The 27475-nt window shown below is 36.6% G+C and overlaps 2 protein-coding genes across 4 annotated transcripts in view; both read left to right on the top strand.

Annotated features, from left to right (window-relative positions):
- Positions 1-9633, top strand: part of CR1 (complement C3b/C4b receptor 1 (Knops blood group)) — a 98213-nt gene extending 88580 nt beyond the window's left edge. For all 3 annotated transcript variants that reach the window (XM_074351911.1, XM_074351910.1, XM_074351909.1), the window contains 2 exons: positions 1675-1773; positions 3020-9633. In XM_074351911.1, coding sequence (XP_074208012.1) covers positions 1675-1773; positions 3020-3032 — 112 coding nt within the window. In that variant the 3' untranslated portion in view covers positions 3033-9633. The remainder of the gene's footprint in view (positions 1-1674; positions 1774-3019) is intronic.
- Positions 9634-11130: 1497 nt separating this feature from the next.
- Positions 11131-27475, top strand: part of LOC105075450 (membrane cofactor protein) — a 28380-nt gene continuing 12035 nt past the window's right edge. The window contains exons 1-5 of the mRNA XM_074352089.1: positions 11131-11371; positions 21672-21857; positions 22170-22269; positions 25167-25252; positions 26059-26256. Coding sequence (XP_074208190.1) covers positions 11131-11371; positions 21672-21857; positions 22170-22269; positions 25167-25252; positions 26059-26256 — 811 coding nt within the window. The remainder of the gene's footprint in view (positions 11372-21671; positions 21858-22169; positions 22270-25166; positions 25253-26058; positions 26257-27475) is intronic.

Raw genomic sequence — 27475 nt, 5'->3', positions numbered from 1 at the left:
GTATTATCCAAAGCAGAGAAGACTCTCAGATGCAGAGAAATTCAGGGACTTACTTAAATCATACCAGTAGAAAGTTGTAAAGAGTTAAGGCTTTCGTCCCAACCAGCTGATCTAAAATCTTGAACCCTTTCACATATTCTGTTGATAATTTTCTTTGCTATTTCTGAATCTGATTCTGTATCACAGAAATTCAGTATCCAGAACTGTATAGTGTACAAGGCTGAAATATTTCATTTTTTTCTTTCACTAATTCTTTTTTCTCCCTCTATTTTATTAGACTTGTCTTTATCTACTCTGGTACAATGAGCCAGTATCTTTCTAGAGAACAATATGCAAACTCTCCTTTTCACTCTATTTTGCGTGATTAGCCTATAAGAGAATTACAATATCCCTGTAAGGGCCTCTGCCTGTGTTAAGATTTAGTAACAGTTTTTATGCTCACACAAGTTCCTTCTGTGATTTAGCATCACTGGCTTGACATTTCACTATTTTAAAAAAATGTTCTTATCTGCACATTTGATATTTTACTGTGTATTCACTACATCAGTCATTTGTGACAAATGTTAAACAAGATAACTCACACACTGATCACTGAGGAATGATACTGACTCCTCCCTTCAGAGCCCATTAATCCTTGCCTCTTGTTTCTGCTTCTAATCTATTCCCATTTCTATACAGAAAGCCTCCTTGTCCACAGTCAGATAAAACCTTAAATCTTCACTGGAATTATGCGGGGAGTTCAAAGCTATTAAGGCCACTCTCTGGAAAGGCTCCCTGCATTACCCTCTGTTCACATTAACCGCCATCAACCAACAGCACAACCGTTTCCTGACCATATACTCACTAAGGTTGCATCCTCTCACAGCCCGTGGACCACTCATCATCCAAGACCACTTTCAGGCCATTAGTCATGGAACCACTTAGTCTCTTCTCCTTGGAGGCCCGTATCGCGTGGCCGTACAACCCTCTACTCTTCCTCATGCATGAGTCTCAGTGTTGCCCTTCCTCGTGCTGTGAAACTTCTGCTCTGACTCACAGTCTCCTCTTTGTCTCAAGTGAGGCCATCAGCTAACTTCCATGAGAAGGTAAAGACTACCTGAGGAATGAGGAAGCACTGGTAAGTGTGGAGTGAGTGAACAATCTGTGTTCCAATCTTAAATCCCTAACGCCAGCCCATACCTGAAACCTAAAGGAACTGGTATGGTGTGACTCATCATCTCATTCACGGAAAATGAAGTGCTCATTAAATAACCCGCAAAGAGGCAGAGGTGCACTCCAGGTAAAGACCCTGGGCTTTACAGTAAGGAACACCTGTGTTCCTCAGCAAGATACCTATCCTGTCTAAACTTTATTTTCCTTCCCTGTAAAATAGAGAAAACAATAGTTTCTACTTCTCTTAACACAGGCTTTGCTTGTGATGAATGCTGTCTATGATCACTTTAGGGCCTTCTGACAAATGTATGAAATATTTTTATTATTATTTTTGAATACAAGTTTTTCCTTAATCTTGAAATGTGGGGTTTGCTTATGTTTTTCTTTTTAGCTATCTTGCAAAGATTTGAGAAACTTGAACCAAATAAACCCTAACGTTCAAAATAAAAGCTACTAATTTCTTTCAAAACTAAAATGTTATATATTTAAAATATTTTCTCTATTTTCCCCTCTGCCAATTAGCTATAAAATACAGTTGAAAGAAGGACACATCTATGTACACCCCGAGGAAGTTTGTGGTATTCATCCTCAAACTCTGCAAACAAATCAGGAAAACAGCAGGTACCTAATACATACACTGACTTCAAAACATTTTCAGTGACTCCAACGAAAGTAAAATTCAAATATTGCACTAGTTGGATCACTGATATGATACCAAAGAAGTTGGGACATATTTCAGGAGCTGGAAACGTCATTGTTGTTGTTGTGTTTTCTTGTATTACTGTTGTTTCCAATGATTTGGAATGACTGACAGTGCTGTGCACAGGCACTGTTTTATTTTTTCAAAGCACTTTTATATTTTTGTGAATAATGCTAAGAACCTTTGAGAATAGTAGGGTTTTCTTTTTCTTGTGGATCCCAAGCACTTGAAACAAGGTGCATCTCAATTTGTGCACATTGAACGTTAACCACCTTTTGAAAAAAAAGGTAGACATTCCTTAATGAATTGGTCTCAAATTTCCCTTTTAAAATTGGAGTTTGGGCCACAATACTTTACAGGAGATAGGTTAATCATTTGTGGCAACATATGGTAGACAGGATATGAGCTGCAATCTGTACAAAGCTTAAAACCTGTGTCCCCAGGCCAAATGCAGGGGCAGAGAGAGCAATACAGGTAAAGAAGCAGACTCCAAAGACACAGCCCCATGTTGAAGGACATGAGAGTGTTCAAAGCTGATGCAGGTAACACATGCTGTTGGGAAGTCTTGTGAGGTAGGAGGAGAACAATGATGAGGGATGTAGGGGTGTCAGGTGAGCTCATGAGCCTCATCAGGGTTTGTCCATTGGTGGAAGGACAGTGATCCTGTCCTTACAAAATAGGAGAGGCCTCAGCGTGGCCAAGGGAGCATTCTGATATCTTGGACTATATGATACCTTCTTTCAGTCTTGATGGTAATTGGGAGAGGAGGACATGCTATCTGAAGCTGACTCACCTCCAAACTACCAGCTCCTGTTTACTTTCCTCTGACAAAACCACCCTGCAGAAAAGAGGAATCATTTTGTGTATTATAAGTGGCCTGTATGTTTTCTAGAACAAGGTTTTTTTTATTTAGTTGCTCACCTCCAGGAACACTTTTCCTTTGATGAAGCAATGCGGAAAGCTCAAGTTACTTATTAATCTCTTTCTTATCAATTTATGCCATACTTTCTTGTGCCCAACGTAGCAGCCACAGCAGAGGGCAGTAAATGCTTCTTTTAAGTCTGTAATTTATGTAAAATTCTAGCATCACGATTATCAGCATATAAATTCTGGGGGTTTAGTTGCTAACCATACTGTCATCTAAATAATAATATCCTGTTATTTCAGAGTCCTTCCTTGACAAAGTTATTATAAAGCTGGAAAACACCTTGACTTGGAAAGGAGCCAATTCATTTCAACAGAATAAGGTCTGAAACTCATAAAATCTTTGAAGTGACTTCACAGAGATGCAAATATGTGCACTTGAAGATGCTGAAGCTCTTCCAGTATCTAGAGAAGCACCCTTCTCTTGGTTGGACTGCTGTCATTCCTACACCCTCTTCTCTTGTGCTGAAAGCACCCATTATTTAGTCAGGGGAAAACTACACTTAGGATATATAAATAGTCTCAATTACTCAAAGGAAGAAAATGTTGCCTAAGATTTCTGTCTACAAGTTTGTCATTTTTCTTTATTTTCAAATGTTTATAATAGGAATGGTTCATTAAGGCAAATTTGTGAAATGCAGGGAGAAGATATGAAAAACAAATGTCTATAATTTTACTACCCATTGATAACCACTGTTAAAATTTTAATTCATGTTCTGTTAATCTTTCTTTTTATGTTTCTTTTTACACACATAGGTTTTTCTTTCTTAAATATCTCCTTTTTTATCAAGTAGAATTCACTCATTTTAGATAGTTTGGAGTAAAATATATGCTATATCAGTTTTCACTTTTTCAAAATAAAATAAATTCATTTCTATTTATTAAAAAGACATTAAATAATTATAGAGGAGATGGGTCAAGACTACTTAAGAGAAATATCTGGAAAAAAACAAGCTTTGGATATTTTCTAAGGTCTATTTCAAAAGCACTTTGACCTATGTTCTGCATAAAAAACCTAAAATTTAAATAACAGAATCATTTTTATTATAAAAGTAACTAGCTTACTGTTATATCAGTTCAGAATACAGAAAACTAACTATGGCTATTAAGAATTTATCAAGTTAGTAATGTCAAGGAGAAAAATTTTCCCTCTAGAAATTCTGACTGGCCTAAGAATTAAACTGACATCAGACAGATTAGCAGGAGAAAATCAAAACAGGTTTAATAACATGTATACATGGAAGAAACCTAGGAAAACTGAGTAACTCCCAAAATGGTTGAAGCCCTCAACTTAAATACTGTGTTCAGCCAAAGACAAAAGAGGATGTTGAGGGTAGTGGTTTGGGACTTTAAAGGGGAGGAAGGCAATTTACATGGAAGTAGAAAAACAAATGTTTGATAAATGTTTGCTGGGCCATACAGAGACAATGGGACACAGAGTGGACTTTGATTTCTAGGCCTTGTGGTTTCCACCACCATACTTAACCTGTATTCTTTGTATATATCTCTGGTGATAGTTCTATTCCAGAAACAGTTACTTTACCTAAAATTTTTTTAAGCAGCTAAGAGGGTGGTAATTTCCTGAGTCTTCTATTTCTTCAGAATAATCAGCCTAATTAATCTTCATGGCAAAAAGACACTTTTCAGGTGACAAACTTGGTTCCCCTACAATAAGCATGTACAGACACTTTCTAATTAAGAGCCCCTATAATCTCTGAAGGCTGTAGATCAAAAATTTATCTGGAATGATACTATCAGACACTCTAATGATCTCTAGAAAACACAAATCTTTCTGGATATTTGACAATAGATTTATAATTCTGGGCTTAATGTATATTTTTTCAACATTTACCTTAAATATCAAGAGTGAACTGGATATCAATTTAAATTTCAATTTAAAATCATACAAGATAGGGCAAAAAAACAGCATAAGTTAAGTCAACTGAAAAATGAAAGAAAAAAAAATACAACCTATTCACAGGCAAAGGGTAAATGGCTTACTTGAGACTTAAAAATTCAAAGACAACCTTTCCAATCCCTTGCAAAATACAGGCAAAGGACACATACCTAAGTCATCAAAAAAAGAAAGACAAATAGCCCACAAATATATGAAAAGTTGTTCAATGGTTTTGCTTAGTCGAAACTTTAACAATCTCTATTATTTGCTGGGTTTCTAAAGAAGTAAATATTGAAGGATAACTAGACTGGGACTTCAAAATGTAGAATAGATGAATAAGATTATACTGTATAGCACAGGGAAATATATACAAGATCTTACGGCAGCTCACAGCGAAAAAAGATGTGACAATGAGTATATATATCTTCATGTATAACTGAAAAATTGTGCTCTACACTGGAATTTGACACAACATTGTGAAATGACTATAACTCAAAAAAAAAAGTTAAAATAAATAAATAAATAAAGGATAACTAGAAATTAATTCTTTGAGAATTGACCATTCTTAGAATCAAAATTTCCCAACACAAGAAAAAAATTCTGAATTATTTTCCCCCCAGAATGTATTATGTCAGTGAGCATTGTGATTAAAAATATCTGATGCTTGTGACTTTTTAACTGCAAGAAATCTGTGAGATTTTTAAAACATCAGTTAGCTATGGGAAATTCGTATGTATAAATTATGTACACACTAACTCTATATATACCAATTATGCAGTAGTACACTATGTAATAATTTATGTACTGTCCACTGAAAGAAAAAGTCACAAGGTGAAAGTTGTGAGTTAAGTTTTATTTGGGGAACTTATCAAGAATTATAGCCCAGGAAACAGCCTCTCAGCTCTGAGGAACTGCTCTAAAGAGGTAAAAGAAGAGTCAGGTTACACATAAATTTTTTTGCTGGAAAAAAAACTTGTAATCAAACCTCAAAAGATTACTGCTAATCACAATGAACAGGTATTTCAAATTAATTATTTTAGTGCTTTTCTATGTAAAGGAAAAATGCAAGAATCTGCGGACATTAATAGTTTTCTTTAGATATGTTTCTTAACTGTCCAGAGGCCTGTAAATCCAAAGTACAGAATACTTTCTGTTTTTCTCCATCCTAAATTCCCCACAGGATGCACTGTCCATGAGCAACCACAGTAGCTAATGGTTTGAACCTTGAAGAACTGAGATGGCAGGCAAAGATTTTTTTCTTTACAACTAACTACGGGTAAAATACTATATTGCCCAACTTAACTTGTATTATTGAGCAATTCTGTTCACCTCTGGCTTTACATATTTCATCCAAAAAGTAGGGGCTGGGCCAATTGATCTCCAAAGCCATTCTCAGTGCTAACATTCTAATTTTATCTTGTTTGTCTTTTTGTACACTTAAGTGTGAGGTGTAAATTAGTTTAAGTCTATGATATTTAAATGTACTTTTCTGTCTCTACCATTACAATGAGAAAGAATGAAAGATTTTATTTTTGCAAATCTATCTGCAGAATAAGGTTTGTAATATACTTACTTTTTAAAGCCTTCAAAAGCCAAGAGAAAACAAAATGAATACCTGTGCCTTCTGAGAAAAGCCCTCCTTTCTATACTTGGCTGGGTTCAGAATCCCTGTGTTGGGTGTGGCATATCACAGTAATGCCCTTGAAATAATAGCTAAATAAGAAGGTCAACCGTCTGGCAGGTGCCTATGAGATGCAAGTAAAGGTGGCAGAGCTCCCAGGACCAACATCAAAAAGATGGCTTAACTATCCTCTGGCCATTCTCTTTCAGGTTTTCACAAATACCTAACCTGGATACCACCATGACAGGGAAAGCCTCTTCTGAGAACATTCACAGGCCCCTTCCTGCTGCTACCCCTGCCTCTAAAAGCAAAAATGTAAATATAGCAATTTAGGCAGCAAAATATCATCTAACACTGTTTTATTTAACAAAGTTGGCTTCTGTTCAGTGACATCCCAGACACCTACCTCCACCCTATGACCATTCCTAAAGCTACAGGAGAGCGACCACATAGCTCCAAACCTGGTCTACAAACAAGCATATTCTCCATTGTCTCCTCATTGTCTCTTGGCAGTTGACAAGATCTTTAGGGGAGTTGGAGGAACCACTAATGTTTAAGCCCCTACTTCACTCAAAGCCTTAACTATTGAGTTCTATTCCTCTCAGGATGTTAGGAAGTTCACAGTCAATTCTCTCCCTTTGAACTCAGATACTAAAATGACCTCGAGGCTCATAGGTAGACAGTAGCTCCCCCTCACAGGTCAGCTTGCCATGCCTGATTTAGAAGTTTTCTGTGCAGACAGTTGTAGCTTGTTTCTTTCAGAGACAAATCCTACTTTGTTCCTAGTGCTAAAATAATTAAAATCAAAATCTCTCAGAATTTTCCCAGCGTTTGTACATCCACACTTGGGGAGATTCAGCAGAAACATGTAAAATGCGCTTGATGGCAACACCCATTTATGTCATTCAACATTTAATGAGTATTTACTATGGGCCTAGTATAGGTCTAGACTTGTCTTCGCATGGGAGACACAGCAAGAAAACTCGATCCCTGCCCCGTGGAGTTTGTCCAGAAAAAGAGGGAACAAGGCTCAGAACCTTTCAAATGGAGCCTCAGTTGGGTTAAATCAGAGTAAGTTAAAGAAACCTATGTGAATGTTTTCAATTATATTTGAAATGATTTGATGAACCCCCAGTACAGAAATTTCACTGACTGAAAGAGATCTCCTATAAAATCCCAATCCTTGAATCTAAAATACATCTGTTACCAGGAAACCAAAAACTAGCTATATTTCTTTCCTTGCTTTTAAATTCTCTTATGAGGAAAAAAAATTAACTTTCAAGCCTAAAAATAGATGGGAAAATTTTTTTCAGCTTTATTATGATATAATTGATATATAACATTATTTATATAGTTGCAGAGAACAAGAAGTAGATTCTTTGTTTTCATAAATAAATGTCAACTTTGAGACGCAGAACATTTCTGTTATATCACTTCTTCACAACTGTAAGAATTAACAGAAATGATAATTCCTCCTCACCGCATTTCCTTTCATGGAAAATAATAGATTTTATAATTCAAAAGACTAAGGTGTTTATTTATTTTTTTAAACTTTTTAAATTGAGTTATAGTCATTTTACAATGTTATGTCAAATTTCAGTGTAGAGCACAATTTTTCAGTTATACAAGAACATACATATATTCATTGTCACATTTTTTTTTCGCTGTGAGCTACCACAAGATCTTGCATATATTTCCCTGTGCTATACAGTATGATCTTTTTTACCTAGGGTGTTTATTTTACATATTACATCCATACTTTGTATTTTATATGCTCTTCCAAGAATTCAAAAAAATTATGTTGGTCTGGGAGGAAGAGGAAATTTCATGGTTTATACTGGAGCTGAGCAGGATCCTGTGGGGCTCCCCAAACCCTGTATCTTGTTTGTAGGAAAGCTGAAGTCCCCTAGGCCTCTCTGAGTCACAAAAGAGTAGGCTCAAGTAGCTGGTGATTAGGACAGTAGAGTCACAGAATCTGTTTGATGACCTTTCATGCACTGCTTCACAAACACTACACATGCCACCAGAGGGAAAAAGTCTAACTGCATGATGACCAGACTGCAGCCATCACAAAAACTGCTCCATCTTGAGAGCACTGAATCCATGGCTAGCACAATTCCAAGAACTGGCCTTAAGAGAATGGGATTAACACTGTTGCTCACAATGATCTATATGGGCATCAAAATAATTGTAGCTTGTTCCGCCCATTTAAGTAAACAGACAACTACATCTGTCAGTAAAGAGACGCTACAAATCCATGTTAACATTTTCTACCCAAAGAATATAGTGCCATATGTCAGCATGAAGAAGTTACAGAAGATGGACCTTTGCCCATAGTCCTATAGAAATGGAATGATATTCTGATAAGTGGGGATTTGTAAGCAGCTTTTGGCAGGAAAGGGCTCCTTACAGGAAAGAGCTCTCTTCAGGAGTTCCCTTTTGTCTTGTCTCTAACCTTAAGCCAGCCACCCCCATACTCATCTCTCCCCCTAGCACACTTTTCAAATCTCTTGATCACACAGTACCTTGCCTAATATGTTGGTTCTCTCCGAGATCAAAGAAGTAGAAAAGAGGAATAAGTAATCAACAGATAACAGAAGACAGTTTCCCTTTTAGTAATCTCGCAAACTGTAGGAACAAGGCAGCGTCTAAAAAATCACAAGAAGTTGACATGCCTGCACAACAAGTATGCACACAGACTGGGATGGCAACAACTCCCATCCCCTATCTCAATGATTAACTGAGATTACTTCCCCTTTTCCCTCTAAAACTTTCACAGCTGAGCAGAATCTTCAAAGTTAGTTTTTGCAGACAATAGCCCACCATATCCCCAGACTGCTGGCATTCTGATTAAAAGTAACTTTTCTTTCTACCAACATTTGTCTTTCTAAGTACTGATTTTTGAGCAGTGAGCAGCTGGACCTGAGTTCTCTAGATGTACTAAATTTTATATCTGAGATATACTAAATATTTATAACACATCTCAGATATAAAATTATTTAAATATACATATAATTATGTAATTCTAGCTGGAGCATTTGAGGTTTATAGGGAGAATAGCCATTTCCTCACCATCCTCTCATATGTTAACTCTGTGTGATACAGATTCTATCCCCACCATTCTATGAGCAAAATAGCAGTTGAAATATAGGTTGGATGTAATTTTATTTTACCTGATTCCAACTGTAACAGCATTAAATGGAAATCTGAAAAACACAAAGAATATGAAATATCTATAATCCTGTCAACTATTGATTAATTTGGGTATATGTCCAACTAATCTCTTTTTATGTGTATCAGTATATCATTTTTGTTTTAATTAAAAAAAGACTAAAGGTATAGAGTGATTTGGAGTCTGCTTTTTCTGCTTAGGGATGTACCATATTTTCCCACATTGATAACTTTTACACTGCTTGTTGCACACAGTTCCATTCCATAAACCACCTACCATAAAATCCTTAATACTTTCACTAGACACATAGGATATAATTTTTTTTCCAAAACTCTACATTTTTGCTCACAACTCTGATGATTTCTTTGGGATAAATCCTGAATGGAACTAATGGTTTAAAAGTCATGTCCATTTTTAAATTTTGACATAAAGAAAGGTCATGTCAAATAATAAATTTTAGGGTGCCACCCCCCCCCCCAGTATGTTTACTCACATTGATTGGCCTTTTTATTCTTTGGCAACTAACAGGAAGAAAATGTCAACTTCTTTTATCTGATCTTTAATACCTGTCCTGTTATTTCTCTTTTAATAGTCAAGCAGATTTGCTTACAGTTCTACAAATAAATCTTGCTTACTGCTAATTTTCCAGCGTTGTTTGTGAGATTGTTTCAACAGAAAAGCTCTTCCCCTTATCTACTTCTCCTAACCAATTCTTTCCCATCACAACTCTAATGACATTTATTGTCTCTATGAATTTGGCACCTAATGCACCCAGTCCTTACCTTTTTCATGTATGTATATTTCATCTTCAATAAAACATTCAGTTGTTCAAGGGCAAAGGGCCCATAGAGTTGAGAATCAATATGCTAATGACTGTGTTGTTTAATAGTTCACCTTCCCAGGGGTGCTCTCCTAGGAGTACAGTGGAGACTAACTGGCATTAGAGCTGGGAGAGCAACGGCCAAATCTGACCTGATCTTGAAATCTATCAGGCCATGAGAGACTTCAGGAACAGTCTCTCAATCATGGAAATTTCAACTATTTTCCGAAATTATGCGTGACTAATGCCAAATATGGAGCAAAGGCCTAAGTATCCAGACAGTCTGGAGGGGCCCAGGACCAAAGTGGAGTCCTGAGGAGTGTCTGCCCCACGGTGACCCGCTGCCGAGGCCCTAGGTTTCTTTTTTCAGCTCGAAGCGCTCTATTCTTTACTCCAGCATTCCAGAAATGGGACAAGATGACCGCGCCAGCCCTGGATTTCTTTCTACTCTTCCTGCATAAGGTGGTAACAGTCTGTTTACAAAGCGGCAGTGAACCAGCCATTTCGCAAAAGAGGTTTCAATGCTCCCATAGGTCTGCAGAGGGAGGAGCCAGAGACGGCTACACGAGGGTGTCTCAGGCTGCTCTCGCACAGGGAGGCTTAGGTCCCAACCACGGATGTCCTCCGCCTCTCCAGGCCAGAGAGCCCACCCTACGACAAGACCCCGCCTCACAGCCCGCCCATTGGCCCCGCCAGACCCTCACATTCATCCTTGGAGTGGCCCAGGCCACGCCCACCTGCATGACCAAACTTGACACAGAATCTGGGGATTATTGCGCCTGGTAACCGAACAGAAAAAGGTCTCTTCTGGCTGGTGTCAGGTTTCCCCTTGATCTCCTGGAAAATGAGAGCATCTTATGCCCCTCGCAAGGAGCCTCCATCCTGCCCCAAGAGTCCCCCTTTTCCTTGGCGCTTCGTGGGGATTATTTTGATAGCCCTAGTGCTACCAATACACATGATCTCTGGTAGGAGCCTGGAGAGGGTATTTGCCCAGGTGGTGAAATGGAGCGTGTCGTGGAGGACGGAGGGTGGAGGGACCATTGCTTGTCAGCTCGGGGTCGAGGCACCAAGCCGTGTCCTAAAGAGTTAGGGTGGAAGGCATGGCCAGAGTCTCCCTGAGTCTTCCTGTTGGTACCCACGGGGGAGGGGATCACATAGTGCTCGAGGAGAAGGTTTGCTTGGAGGTGGGTGCTGAGTGTTGTGGGGTGGTGATCACCGCAGGAGTTTACCCAGGGCCAAGCTGGGTCCTTAGCAAAAGCTTGTAGGGTGTTTTCAGGACTGAGCCAGCTCAGGACAGGAACGTGGACCTGGTGATGGTGGGGACTGCTTGCTCCTGAGTACCCAGTGCTGCAGTTGTTGCCAGGCTGGTGCTGTGCCTATGGGGAAGGTTTGCCCTGTGGCCCTGGGTGGGGTGACAACTTATGTGTAGGGTGTTTGTGCCCTAGTCAGCTGAGATTGGGGAGCCTGGGCCGAGTGTACCCTAGTATGTGCTTTGTGGAAGTCGTCAGCCCAGTCGTGCCCAGGGTGGGACAAGGAAATGAACTATTTGCTTTGTATGGGGCTTACCAAAACAACCTAAAACAAAAATTGACAGCCAAACCTAGTGAAAAATGAGATCCTGAAAATGACTTATAAATGACATCCATGAGTTTTTCCCATGTAGCTGAGAGACTAAAGCTGAGGCTCATTCACTAAGATTTTGTTGTTTTTTTTTTGTGTGTGTGTGTTTCATAGAATTGAGTAAATACTTTAAAATAAGTATATGCCAAAAAAGACATGCTTATTGTAGAAAACATTCACAACAAAGAACACCCATTTTAAAAACTTTGGTATATTTCCTTCTGTCTTTATATGTAGATGTCTTTCCAGGCCCAAGTTACCTTTTTTTTAAAATATTTTTTATTGAGTTATAATCATTTTACAATGTTGTATAAAATTCCAGTGTAGAGCACAATTTTTCAGTTATACATGAACATATATATATATTCATTGTCACATTTTTTTTCTCTGTGAGCTACCATAAGATCTTGTATGTATTTCACTGTGCTGTACAGTATAATCTTATCTATTCTACATTTTGAAATCCCAGTCTGTCCCTTCCCATCCCCCACCCCCTTGGCAACCACAAGTTTGTATTCTATTTCTATGAGTCCATTTCTGTTTTGTATTTATGTTTTGCTTTTTTTTTTTTTTTTTAGATTCCACATATGAGCGATCTCATATGGTATTTTTCTTTCTTTTTCTGGCTTACTTCACTTAGAATGACATCCGTGTTGCTGCAAATGGTGTTATGCTGTTGGTTTTTATGGCTGAATAGTATTCAAATGTATAAATACCACATCTTCTTTATCCAGTCATTGTTGATGGACATTTAGTCTGTTTCCTTGTTTTGGCTATTGTAAATAGTGCTGCTATGAACATTGGGGTTCAAGTGTCTTTTTGAAGTAAGGTTCCTTCTGGATATATGCTCAGGAGTGGGATTCCTGGGTCATATAGTAAGTCTATTCCTAGTCTTTTCAGGAATCTCCATACTGTTTTCCACAGTGGCTGCACCAAACTGCATTCCCACCAGCAGTGAAGGAGGGTTCCCCTTTCTTCACAGCCTCCCCAGCATTTGTCATTTGTGGGCTTTTAAATGATGGCCAGTCTGACTGGTGTGAGGTGATACCTCAGTGTAGTTTTGATTTGCATTTCTCTGATAATTAGTGATATTGAGCATTTCTTCATGTGCCTATTGATCATTTGTGTTGCTTCCTTGGAGAATTGCTTGTTTAGGTCTTCTGCCCATTTTTGGATTGGGTTGTTTGTTTGTTTCTTATTAAGCTATATGAGATGTTTAAATATTCTGGAGATCAAGCCTTTGTCAGTTTCATTTGCAAAAATTTTCTCCCATTCCGTAGGTTGTCGGTTTGTTTTACTTACAATTTCCTTTGCTGTGCAGAATCTTGTAAGTTTCATTAGGTCCATTTGTTTATTCTTGTTTTTATTTCTATTGCTTGGGTATCCTGTTCTAGGAGAACATTTTTGAGATGTATGTCAGATAACATTTTGCCCATATTTTCTTCTAGGAGGTTTATTGTATCTTATCTTATGTTTAAGTCTTTGATGTATTTTGAGTTTATTTTTGGGTATGGTGTAAGAGAGTGTTCTAGCTTCATTGCTTTACATGCTGCTGCCCAGTTTTCCCAACACCATTTGCTGAAGAGACTGTCTTTATTCCATTGTATATTCTTGCCTTCTTTGTCGAAGATTGGTTGACCAAAAGTTTGTGGGTTCATTTCTGGACTCTCTATTCTGTTCCATTGGTCTATATGTCTGTTTTTGTACCAATACCATGCTGTCTTGATGACTGTAGCTCTATAGTATTGTCTGAAGTCTAGGAGAGTTGTTCTTCCAGGCTTTCTTTTTCTTCAATAATGCTTTGGCAATTCTAGGTCTTTTGTGGTTCCTTATAAATTTTATTATGATTTGTTCTAGTCCTCTGAAATATGTCCTGGGTAATTTGATAGGGATTGCATTAAATCTGTCGATTGCCTTGGGCAGCGTGACCATTTTAACAATATTGATTCTTCCAATCCAGGAGCATGGGATACCTTTCCATGTTTTAAAGTCTTCTTTAATTTTCTTCATCAATGGTTTATATTTTTCTATGTACAATTCTTTCCCTCTTTGCTTAGATTTATTCCTAGGTATGTTATTACTTTGGATGCTATTTTAAAGAGGATTGTTTCTTTACTTTCTTTTTCTGTTGATTCATCATTAGTGTAAAGAAATGCAGGGAAAGTATTGGATAAAATAAACATTTCACTGAAGCAGCTCATGAGGAGGTTTTGTAAGCAGACAGTGTTGTGCCTGGGAGCCCTGCCACCTCAGAGGTAGTTGCCAACTGGTAGGAGATCACAAAAGGGACCCTTTGTGGAATTTCAGGGTGAGTCTCATTGCTCCATAATGGGTCTGCGTTTGGGGACAAAACCCGCAGTCTCCTTTTATGTGTGATCTCTTCTGCTTATTTTTGGTGTTTTGATTCTTCCTAATGAAAGAAGCCAGGATCAACAAGTGCTTCCACAGTAGTTTCTTGGTTTCCTTACTCTGCGTATTACAGTACAAGAAGAGCACTGCTTATTGGTGACCTGCTAGGTTACCATATTTAATACTGGCAGACAGGAAACAAAAGAAATTAGGTGGTCAAATCTTTCTCCAGTGCATAAAGCTTTAAGATGATTACTTTCAGTATTAGATTCATTATATTCTGTTCTTTACCATCGTTTTCTGTTTGACAGCAGTGGTACCTGAAAACCAAAGTCTTGTGAATAGCTACGATGCGGGACATACTGTGCTAGGTGCCGTGGCCACGTGGATGAGTGGAGTCCACTATATTATGTATTAAACACAAAAACATGTGATAGTGAGCTGAGAGAGCCATGCGGAGGAGAGTCCAAGAGAAGGTGGCTGGTCACTGACTCCCCACAGGAAGCAGAGAGTACTTCCTAAAGGAGATGTTGAGTGGATTAAGTCAAGGAAGATGAGAGTTGAGGAGGAGTTGCTCCTGAGCAGGAGGAAGGGTGCTCAGAGCAGAGGGAGCAGTGTGAGCAAAGGTTGAGAGATGTGGCAGGGCTCATGGACAGCCTAGCTACCCAGTGTGGCAACAGTAGACAAAGGGGGCAGGAGGAAGGCCAAGGAGTAGATCACAGAGTGAATAATTATGGAAAACAGGATAGTTAGGAAAGAACAAAGACTATCATAAAATTCAGAGCATGATGTCATTCCCTGTTGTTTTGGGGCAACTTGAGACTTTTCATCTGATTCAGCACAATGCAAATCTAACCTACGGTTGCTTTAACTTCCCCAGGCTCAATAGAAGTCCATTTCTTGAGGAGTAAATTGCAGACAGACTTTGCTGGCATAACCATACAAGGGTTCCAGATGATGGCCAGTGATGGAAATTAGTGCTGGTAGTGGAACCAGCCTGCCTGGCTTGACTCTGGTCTGCTACCTATTGGAAATATATTCTTGGGCAAGCTGCTTCACCTTGCCATGGCTCAGATTGCTCTTCTTAAAGAAGTGGAAACAGTACCCGACACATAGGAAGATTATGAAGGATAAGTTAGTTTAAAATCACTAAAATAATGATTGTCACAGGTAGTGCTTAACTGGCTATTTCTAAATTGATTAACATCACCACTGTTGTTCTAAGAAACAAGTTCTGGAGTTGTCTATTGCCAATCTTTAGGGAAAAATTTCCCAAAGTCTTTCATGTTCACTTTTAATAATGTTAAAATACTGTTTCTAGTCTTACAAGTAATGTAGAATGGGTTTAAAATAAAGTGATAAAACAAATATTTTGACATGGAAGAAATTAAAAATTCTGATAAAGGGAAATAGCTGTAAATTAACAAATAGAAAAGGAAAAAAATGGAAAAAAAATAAAAACAGAAGTGAAAAAAGTGATGATTTGAATGTGTTTCTGGAATGGTTTGGCTGAACAGTAATGAATTTGAATTTTGCTCCAAGAGTGTACAGAACTGATAACAGTGCTCCTTCAGCTCTGGCATGAGGCACTGGAAATGCAGTGATAAATGAGACATGGTGCTAAGAAATTTACAGCCTCTTTGGGAGTATAAACAATAAACAATTACAGTGTGAATAGTGCTGTGAAAGAACCAAACTGGGGCATCATGAGGAAACTTCACCCAGTTTTTTGAGCGACAAGTCAAGAGCCTCGAGGAAGAAGTGGCATCTGAGAGGAAACAGAAAGATGAGTGGGTGGGAGGAGCAGCAGGGTCTGTGGTCAAAGCTGAAGTGCCATGGTGCATGGAGGTCGAGGGTGCTGCAGTAAGTTATTTAGTGGGCACTGCGAGTGGGTTGAATAGGGCTTAGAGCAGTGTGCTGGAGTGAGCTGGTTTTAAAGCTCTCCAACCTGTGGCATGGAGCCTTAGACTTCCCACGAGGGAGCCACCGAAAGGATCTGACTTGGAGGAGCCTTGGCCACTGCACCGTGTCAGTATTACTCGGGTAGCACTGTGAAAGTGACCTGAATGACAAGTGGAAATACTGGTAAGGAGACCTATTCAGGGACTGTTGCAGCAATCCAGAAAAGAAATGAGAGTGGCTTGAATTAAAAGTAGATAGTACACCAGAGACTGACACAATGTAACTGACTATACTTCAATAAAAAACAAAACAACAAAAAAAATAATGAAGTAGAGATAGAAACAGACAGAACAGGTATTTTCAGTTGTGGAAACCGTGTTCTTGTGTGCCGGGCGTAAGAGTCAAGAGAGACCACACTGAGGCTTCATTGTGTTATTTGAGAGAGCGTAATACATTCCAAGTGCAGCCGTGCTGGGGAGGCAACTGAATACATAGACGTGGCGTCCCAGCTAGAGATGTGGGATGGAGAGAGGGACTTGGGAGGCAGCTTGCTTCAGTGGTAATGACGTCATGAGTGTATATATTCTCACCTGGGGACTTTGCAGAATGAAATCAGTAAAGTTCCTCCAATAGCCTACAAGGGATATCACATTATCCAATCAGGCAGAGAAGGGAGAGCAGGAGAGGACAGGATGAAAACCAGGTGGTGGTTTACTACCTGGAAACCAAGGAGAGAGAGCTTTTTAGCCAGGAGGGAATGGTGAGAGAATGATCAGTAGCTACAGATGTTATAGACAGGGTACCTAAAATTACTGAGGGAGAAAGTATTAGCGTGAGTTTACCAAGAACGAGCTTACTTACTTTGAAATTAATTTAAGTGACTTATAAATTAGTGGGAATTGAGAAATAAAATTTATAGTTTCAGTACTAAAGATCGAACTTTGAGGAAGCAAAGAAAATTTTAAAATAGATTGTGTAGACAGTGAGAGAAGGAGCAGGATAGTCAGGTTTCACTGAGTTTCCAGTTTTGATCAGAGACCATGATTCTCTGAAGGTAACTCCTGGGCAGGGTGTGTGCTTATGTCACAGGTTTCTGTTTTGTTTTGTTTTGTTTTAATTTTTGCAAGCAGGCAGTGAGTGCTTGCATAGTCTTTGAAAGTATATAGAGAATAAACAATTCTCTTGGTTCACAGCAGAGCACTACTTCACATTCCTGAAACTAACCTGGAACATTGGGGAATTTTCTGAATGCAGCCTATCGCATTATGTAATGGCGTCTAGAGTTAAAGAAGAGCATTGCAGCCTAATAATTGTATTGTAAACTATCCAGAAAAACCTCAGTCAAGATGTTCTTTTTCTGGAGCTGAGAATCTTTAATTTGAAAATCCTCATAAGAAGAAAATTCAATGTTCTGAGCAGAAGATGAATTTGATTATAAAAATGTGTGATATGAGAGTCAATTATTACAGTGTAAGAAGTGTGCAGTCTACTGATTGCCCAAGCAGATTCTAGGCTGCACATGGATAAAAGTATGTCTCTCATGATGCATTTTAGTGAAGAGAAATACTTCAAGCTAGTCGAAGGGACTAAACTCTCCAACTGACATTTCTTTTTCCATATAGACAGAGCACTACATGTGAGAGTCATATTAGGAATTCTCTCTCCTGTGACTTCAAGATAGTCACTGAAATCAAGTGCATAAACAAAGAACACTTGTATAATTTAATTATAAGCATGCTGTTAACTTGAGCTCTTTCTGGGTGATTCTGGGAAATGCTAGAATGACGTAATACATTTGTTTCTAGTATGGAATTAGATACCATTTCTATCCCATGTTTTTTACCCATATTAACATGAGAATGTCTGGCTCAGGGTATTCAGTAAATTTACTGCTATTAATAAAACTCAACTCTATACTAATCTTGTTTTTTAAACAATGCTTTTAATAACTACAGCTTTTTGGTTTTTGCTTTTATTTGGGGAATTTTATTGAGGAACGTTCATGTATCAAGATCTGCATAGTGGGAATGTTGAAAGCTAAATGTTGAAACAATTTCAGGCCATGATGTAAATGAAATGTTGGGCAGTATGTCAAGAGAGGAGTTTAGAATTGAGAATATGGTGTGAAAAGTGGGAAACATTTCACTTGTTTAGAGTTCTCTCTTGAGCAGTCTCTCAATCTGAAGTAACACCAGGATCCAGGGAGTAAGAAAAAAAAGATTCCTCAGGGATCAAAGTAGGTCTGTCTCCCTTCTTCTTGGGTCCTTAGCCTTAAAGGAGGGGCCGCTGCTTTCCTTTAACCCTTTAAGACTAGATGTGCCTCCATCACATTATTTTACATAAGTTTTCTAACAGATTTGTTAGGTTGTCAAGCCCACAGATAATTAAAAGGAAGAGGAATTGCTGAAGTAGGAATGACACTCTTCTAGGGAGGAACTCCTCCTCTCCCCCAAAAAAACACCCCAGAATAAAACATTCTAAAAGCATAGCAATATAGTATCTTTCCTGTCAGGATCTATTAGATAAACAGCCCAACTGCTACTTCAGGGAGCTTCTAAGGAAATGCATGGTCTAATGATCAGTGAAGGAAAATTGAATTATATTTAAAGCAATGTCAAGAAAGCAATTTTTAAATGTAAGTCTATTCAAAGTAGTAAGTTTTTATATTTAAATGGCATCTATTCATAACATTCTTTAATTCATGAATATGAAATATATGAAAGTCATATATTGAAATACTTAGTTCACACCTATTTTGATCAATGAAACCCACAATGCTTACTTAATAATCACCTCTTACCATAGCATTTTTTGAGGACCCACTGCCTACAGAGATTTCAAGATAGTAATAGAGAAAGAAGGCATATGACCCCTGACCCCTAGGAACTTGCCTTCTGAGAGGAATCTGAGCCTGATGTGACAGGCGATCATATGCTTGTGTTTCAAACTATGGAAGGATAATCTGAGCAGAGTGCTATGTACTTAGGAGACTTCTCAGAGGAGAGGGGAGGTTTCGAATGAATTTAGAAAAAAGTGGGGAAGGATTCATATATATATTCATTATTTATATATATATATATATATATAAAGTAACAAATACATTGGTGTTTGTCTCTTTCCATTTACTGTTGAGTGTAAATTTAGCTTACTCTTCAACAAATCAGAAAGTAATAAAATATTATTTAAAGTAAGCAAGGATAGGGCTGTTTGTTTTTTTATGAGTTGTATGAGATGTTTATATATTCTGGAAATTAAGCTCTTGTCAGTCTCACCTTTTGCAAATATTTTCTCCGATTCCATAGGTTTTTGTTTTACTTATGCTTTCCTTTGCTGTGCAAAAGCTTATAAGTTTAATTAGGTCCCATTTGTTTACATTTGCTTTTTTTTCTATTGCCTGGGTAGACTGCCCTAGGAGAACTTTACTGAGATTTATGTCAGATAATGTTTTTCCTATGTTTTCTTCGAAGAGGTTTATAGTGTCTTGTCTTATATGTAAGTCTTTACACCATTTTGAGTTAATTTTTGTATATGGTGTGAGGGAGGGAGTGCTGTAACTTCATTGATTTGCATGCAGCTCTCCAGTTTCCCCACCACCATTTGCTGAGGAGAATGTCTTTACTCCATTGTATGATCTTGCATCTTTGTCAAAGATTAATTGACCAAAAGTTTGTGGGTTTATTTCTGGGCTCTCTATTCTGTTCCATTGATCCATATGTCTGTTTTTACACCAATACTATGCTGTTTGCTGTTTTGATTACTGTAGCTCTGTAGTATTGTCTGAAGTCTGACTGGGTTATTCCTCCAGCTTCATTCTTTTTCTTCAGTTTTTCTTTGAGAATAATGGATCTTTTGTTATTCCATACAAATTTTAGGATTATTTGTTCCAGTTCTATGAAAAATGTCCTGGATATTTTGATAGGGATCACATTAAATCTATAGATTGCTTTGGGTAGTATGGCCATTTATCAATATTAATTTTCCAATCCAAGAACATGGGATATCTTTTCATTTCTTTAAGTCCTCTTTAATTTCCTTAATCAATGTTTTGTAGTTCTCCACATATAAGTCTTTCTCTTCTTGGTCAGATTAATTCCTAAGTTTTTAAACAAACAACCCAATCCCAAAATGGGCAGAAATCCAAACAATTCTCCAATGAAGACATACAAATGGCCAATAGGCACATGAAAAAATGCTCAGTTATCACTAATTATCAGAGAAATTCAAGGCTAAACTACAATGAGGTATCATCTCACACTAGTCAAAATGGCCATCATTAAAAAGTTTACAAATGATAAATGCTAGAAAGGGTGTGTAGAAAAGGGGACTGTCCTACACTGTTGGTTGGAATGTAGTTTGGTGCAGCCACTATGGAAAATAGTATGGAGATTCCTCAAAAGGTTAAAAATAGACTTACCATATGACCCAGGAATCCCACTCATGGGCATATATCCAGAGGGAACCTTAATTCAAAAATACACATGCATCTCAGTGTTCATAGCAGCAATATTTACAATGGCCAAGACATGGAAACAACCTAAACGTCCATCAACAGATGACTGGATAAAGAAGTTGTGGTATATTTATACAATGGAATACTACTCAGCCATAAAAAAGATTAAAATACTGCCATTTGCAGCAGCATGGATGGACACGGAGATTGTCATTCAAAGTGAAGTAAACCAGAAAGAGAAAGAAAAATACCGTAATTTTGAAATCCCAGTCTATCCCTTCCCACCCTCCACCCCAAATGTGGAATAGTCTACACTGTATAGCACAGGGAAATATACACAAAATGTTATGATAACTCACAGAGAAAAAAATGTGACAATGAGTGTGTATATGTCCATGAATAACTGAAAAATTGTGCTGAACACTGGAATTTGACACAACATTGTCAAATGATTATAAATCAATAAAAAATGTTAAAAAGAAAAGAAAAATACCGTATTATACCAGTCATATGTGGACTCCCCCCCTCAAAAAAAAAAAAAAGACAAATGAACTTATTTACAAAACAGAAACAGACTCACAGATGTAGAAAATGAACTTAATGGTTACCAGGGGAGGGTGTGATGAGAAGGGATAAACTGGGAGTTCAAGATTTGTAGTTACTAATATATATAAAATAGATAAACAATAAGTTCATACTGTATAGCACAGGGAACTATATTCAATATCTTGTAGTAACTTATGGTGAAAAAGAATATGAAAACGAATATATGTATGTTCATGTATGACTGAAGTATTATGCTGTACACCAGAAATTGACACAACATTGTAAACTTACTATACTTCAATAAGAATATAATATATACCAAAAAATAAATAAATAAAGTAAGCAAGGCACATACTCCACTGCTACCACCATTTGGGTAAAAGCACGAGACAGTCATTTAAAATCTTGCCAAGAACTTCTCCATTTATTCTGTACGACCTACTTGCTGCTAGGTTACAGTCCTTGGCTGGAAAAGAGATAAAATTTTTAATTTTCTGTTTTTATTCTTTTATCCCTAGGTTACTGTATTAATCCACCAGTAATGCAGAGTATGTATCTCAAGTCTCCCCTTAAAAGCCGTTATCAGACTGGGGAAACACTGGAGTATGCGTGTAAAACAGGATACACTTATATGTGGCCTTATTACCTCTTAACTACTTGTGAGCCAAATGGCTCATGGAGCTTTCTTGAAGAAGCTTGTTTAAGTAAGGAAACAAAACCATTTTGTTTGTTGTTTTTTGCTTTCTCTGGAAATGTTTACACATTTAAGGTCTGTTTTCTGCTACAACAATCATGGTTTTCTTATGCAAAATTAGGTTTTAGATATCAAGGCATTTTTTCAGACTCTGAGAAATCGCCAGGAAAGCTTTCTCTTGATACTTGGTTGCTGTTTTAAATTTGTCCTTATAATAATTAAAGCAATATTTCATCACTAGAAAAGAGCAGTGTAGAATTTTGATCTTGATTTAAATGTTTTGAAATTGGTATTGAAAATGAATTTGAAAATTTTCTTTTAGAAAAAGCATGTCCAGAGCCAGAAATCGAAAATAGTGAAATATTTGCCCCAAATGACAGCTTGTCGTTTGGAAATGCAATTCTGATATCTTGTAATGTGGGGTAAGTAAATTGCTCCTTGGAGGAAATAAGGTAAATGTTACGATTTCTTTGTTTCTCACCTAAAAGTTGCTTTCATTTTACTTTCTAGGAGACAAGCTATGCTTGTAGCCAGACAGCCCTAGGGCTGTTTAAGGAGATTTAAAAGATGTGTCCCTAATAGAAATTTAAATTGAAGAAAAGTGAAATTGTATACTTATTATATGTAGTATTAAGCCTATTGAAAGTATCAGAAATGTAGTAATCATCGTGACTTTATCCTTAACCACAAAGTGCATCTTATTTAAAATGGCCAACACTCAGAGCTGAAGGAGGGCTCACCAAATGTTGTGTTGTTGAACATACATTTTCCTTTCTTATCTATGGTCTTTCGTCTATTTCCTTTCTTATCTTCCTGTTTGCTTGTTCTATTCATTATTGTGAGTAGGGTATTGAAATGAAAGTTTCCAACAATTATTATAGAAATGCCTATTAGGCACATATGTATATTTCTTCCTTCAATTTTTTTCAGGTTTTGCTTCATATATTTTGATGGTCTGTCATTAGGTGCATAAATGTTTATAACTGTTATACCTTATTGCAGTATCGAATCTTTTATTGTTATGTTATGTCCTTTGTCTATTGTAAGCTTTTTTCATTTAAAGTCTGTTCTGTCTGATATTAGTATAGCCAACCCTGCTTACTTTTGCTTCTATTTGCATGGAATATCCTTTAACTTTCAGCCTATTTGTGTATGTGGATGTACAATGCATCTCTTTATACACAACCTATAGTTGGATCATGAGTTTTTATGCATTTTTCCAACCTCTGTCTTTTGATTAGAATATTTAACTCATTTAAATTTGAAGTAATTACTGATAATGGGAGACTTGTATGAGTAATTGTGCTATTTGTTTACTATATGCCTTATAGCTTTCTTGGCCCTTCATTTCATGCTGTACTGTCTTCTTTTTTGTTTATTGACTTTTTAAAGTGAAATGTTAAATTCCTCACTCATTTCTTTTGTGTATATTCTATGGCTGTTGTCCTTGTGGGGATTACATTTAACATCCTAAAGTTATAACATTCTAATTTGAATTTATATCAGCTTAACTTAATAACATACAAAAACTCTGCTCTCCTTTACAGCTTTGTCCCCACCCATTTGGTTGTTAATATTAGCAAATTAAATCTTTATGTATTATGTGTACCAAAACATAGACTAATAGTTCTTTAAAATGGATTAGTCATTTTAAATTTGGTTTTCTATATAATATGTATTATATAAATAATATATAATAATAATTGGGGTTAAAAACAAAAGTTAAAGTAATTCTAATTTTTACACTGATAGTTTTTTTTTTGTTTGTTTCTTTAAATGTGTTACTCTTTAAAGTATGAAGAAAACAAAAATTTCAGTTACAAACTATTTTTACAATACTACCTTTATAATTACCCATGTATTTACCTTTAGTGAGATGTTTATTTCTTTATATGGCTCAAAGTTACTTTCCAGTATCCTTTCATATCACCTTGGGCATTTCTTGCAGGGGAGGTCTACTGGTCGTGAACTACTTCAGATTTTGTTTATCTGGGAGTATCTTAATTTCTTTATCTGTGACCAGAAACAGTCAGCAAACAGAGCACAGATTCTTCCTTTTCAGCTACCCTAACTCCTGCAACCCACGTGTACACTGCTTCAGAAACATATGCAGAGCTGCCTGCCACACTGCTGAGGGTGGGGACTGGAGCTACTATTTTCCAAAGAGCTGATAATGACTGATATTAATGCAATTTACCTGCCCTAGCTTTCCCCTGGAATTTGCAAGCCCTCAACAGACTCCAGAGTTCCAAAATAGTGACATCAGGCATATTCTGACATTGCAATTACTGTCTAGTTATGGAGACAGATTTTTAGTGCTTCCAAAACTACCACCTCCCAAAATCCCCTCCTGAAACACTATAATATTCAGAAAATGATTGAGCCTTGACAAAAGTCAACTGGAATCATGTACAAGCAGTTTTGCTGACTATTTTTTAATTGATCAATGAAAAATGGTTTAAAATATTAAATCATCCTCTCCATAGTTATACAGAGAGAACCTACCGGGCACTTTGAGGGGCACCAACAGTTCAAGTTATAGACTCTCTTCAAAAAAAGTTGTAGCCTATTCACAAACACAGTGTATACTAATGCAATATATTAAAGTAAAATTGTAAGTAAGAAGTGACAAAAACATAGAACTATTTAGGATCATTACAATGAGAGTCCAGAAGGAGGAGAGAGTTCTGTGAATTTAAATCATCAGAGAAGAGTTCATCAAGTAGTGTCCGGAGCTATTTATTCCTAGAAAGATATTCTGATTTAAAGAATGTAATATGAGCTAAAACTCACCTAGCACTCACTATGTCAGATGCTAACTCATCTAATTCTCAAAACAACCCATGACATGTATACTATTATCCTTTTTATATAGATGAGGAAACTGAGCAAGAGAAACATTAAGACACTTGCCCAAGCTCAAATAACAAGTCAGTCTTAGAGCCGGGATTTAAATGCAGACAGGCAAGTTCTAGAGCCTGGTCTCTCTTCTCAATAAGGACTGAGCAGAGTGGTGTGAGCAAAAGCATAGAAGTGAATGTGTGATGCATTTGCCAGAGACAGCAAAGGGGGCCAGACTGACAGGCATGACAGAGTAATTTAAACATTTTACTCTGGGCCAATGTGTGTTCACATGCAGAAACTCTTTATTTGATTAAAATGGAAGATTTGGTTAGCACTTCCATATATTGTGTCTTTTAAGGAACATCTCCCTCAAACTACTGTGTTGCAGAAACACAGCCATATAAAAATGTTCTTCTTTATTATGGGTGTTGTGTTAACTGGTAAAGAAACAGTAACCTCTTCTTTTTTCATTTAGTTATTACTTAAATGGAAAAAAAACCCTAACTTGTAACCTTATTGGAGGAGAAGTTTATTGGGATGACAAGTACCCAGTATGTGAAAGTAAGTAAATTCTCACTTTAGAATTTAGACCAGGAATTTTCAAACTTTTTGGGCCTAGGGACCTGTTTATTCTTTTGAATCAACAGTGGTCCCAAAGAGCTTTTCTTTATGTGAGTTATGTCTATTGATGTTCTTTATATTGGAATTAAAAGATTTTAAAACACTCAATTATTAATTCATTTTTAAGAAAAGTAAACTCAATACATGTTAAGATATACACATATTTTTATGGAAAAATCAAAGTTTCCAAAACAAACAGTGAGAATGTGGCATTGTTTTACGTTTTTGCAAATCTCTTCAATATCTGGCTTAAAGGAGGACATTAGGACTCAATCTGTTGAAAAAATCACAATTTATGGAAAATTTCACTATACACTTACATGGATAACAGTGAAAAAAGACAATATCTTGGTATTATTGTGAACCACTGATGTAGTAAACTGATACGTTTATAAATTATAAAGTACTTCTCAACTAGCAATGAATTTCATTTTTCACCATAAACAAATTTTTTCATTAAATTTCCATCTTTTATGATGACTAGAATAAAACTTAGCATGCCCTAAGAGATAAATATAGATATTTAAGAAAATGAGTTTTGTTCTTGACAGTACATTTCTACATGATTTGAATTTAGGGTAATACCTTTTCTCATGGAAACTTCTAAATGGATATTGAATTCACAGCTAACTTCTAGAAATCATATATGAAATCAGTTACTAAAGGACATTTATAGGACTTTATTAATGCTGCCTTAATTGTTCACCTTCTTTTGTCTTTATTTTCTCTTTCTTTCCCCTTTTAAGGAGTTTTATGCGGACGACCTCCAAAAATAGAAAATGGAAAACACACCAATAGCTACAGAAATATATTTGAATATAGTGAATTAGTGACTTACAGTTGTGATCCGTTAAATGGACCAGATCAATATTCACTTGTTGGAGACAGCAAGCTTATTTGTTCTGCACATGGCAATTGGAGCAGTGATGCTCCTAAATGTAAAGGTAACAATATTTCCGTATGTTTCCTTCTTCATTTCTAAATACTGTGAAACACTTTGTAAATAGTTTTACCTGTCAGCAAAGGAAGCAGTCATTTGTGCTTCCTCCTGACTAATTTAATTTAGGCCAAATCCAATAGGAAATATTTCCAGTTGTGGGTTTCCCACACCTTACCCCTAGCATTCCAGTTTACACATCGTGAACTACTATGTGTGTATGTATATGATTTTTTTCTTGAAAAAAATTAAAAAACTCAACACACACTACCTCGAAAATATGAAAGTTTCTTCTTACATTTCAAAACATCTGAAAGTTCTGGCTACAAATAATGGTGGAATAAATTTTAAAAGACTAACTCTCTCATTGATAAGGATGATAAACTCTGGACAAAATATATTTTAAAAACAATGTTTAAGGCACTAGAGACTGAAATAAAGTAGGGAGATGCTAGAGGGAATTTGATTCTCAAGAGAAAACAACCACTGAATAACAGGAAAATACTCTTTCTAAGTATATATGGAACATTCTCTAAGGTAGACCATATTCTAGGCAGTAAGGTTATTTTTAACAAATTTCAAAGGGTTGAAATCATTCTGAGTGCACTATCTGATCACAATCAAATGAATGTAGAATTAAAACAGAGATAATCTAAACATTCCCAAATATTTTAAAATTATGCAAAACACTTCTAACTAACCCATGAGTCAAAGATGAAGTAACGAGGACATTAGAAAGTATTTTGAGCTGAATAAAAATGAAATATTAAAATTTGTGTGATACAACAAAAGCTTTGCTTAAAGGGAAATTTACATCATAAAATACTTATATTAGAAAAAAGTAAAAGTCTCAAATCAATATTCTAAACTTCTACCTTAAGAAACTAAAAAAAAAAAATTAAAAATTAAAAAGCAAACAAACACAAAACAAGGAGAAATAAAATGATTATAAAGATAGACAGAAATCAATGAAATTGTAAAGAGAAAGTAACAGAGAAAACCAATGAAAACAACCCTGGTTCTTGGAGCAGATCAATGTAATACATAAAGCTACAGCTGGGCTGACAAAAAAAGAAAAGACATTTAATAAATCAAAGAAAGACAAAAATCTGTGTGTTATCACTTATACTTGGAATCTAAAAAATACAACAAACTACTAAATATAACAGAAAAGAAGCAGACTCACAGATATAGTGGTTATCAATGGAATAGGGGTGAAGGGGAAA

The sequence above is a fragment of the Camelus bactrianus genome, chromosome 23 (genome assembly GCF_048773025.1).
Source record: "Camelus bactrianus isolate YW-2024 breed Bactrian camel chromosome 23, ASM4877302v1, whole genome shotgun sequence".
In the NCBI taxonomy this organism is placed as follows: domain Eukaryota; kingdom Metazoa; phylum Chordata; class Mammalia; order Artiodactyla; family Camelidae; genus Camelus; species Camelus bactrianus.
The sequence above is the reverse complement of the archived record's forward strand: the minus strand, read 5'-3'. Positions and strand labels throughout refer to the sequence as shown.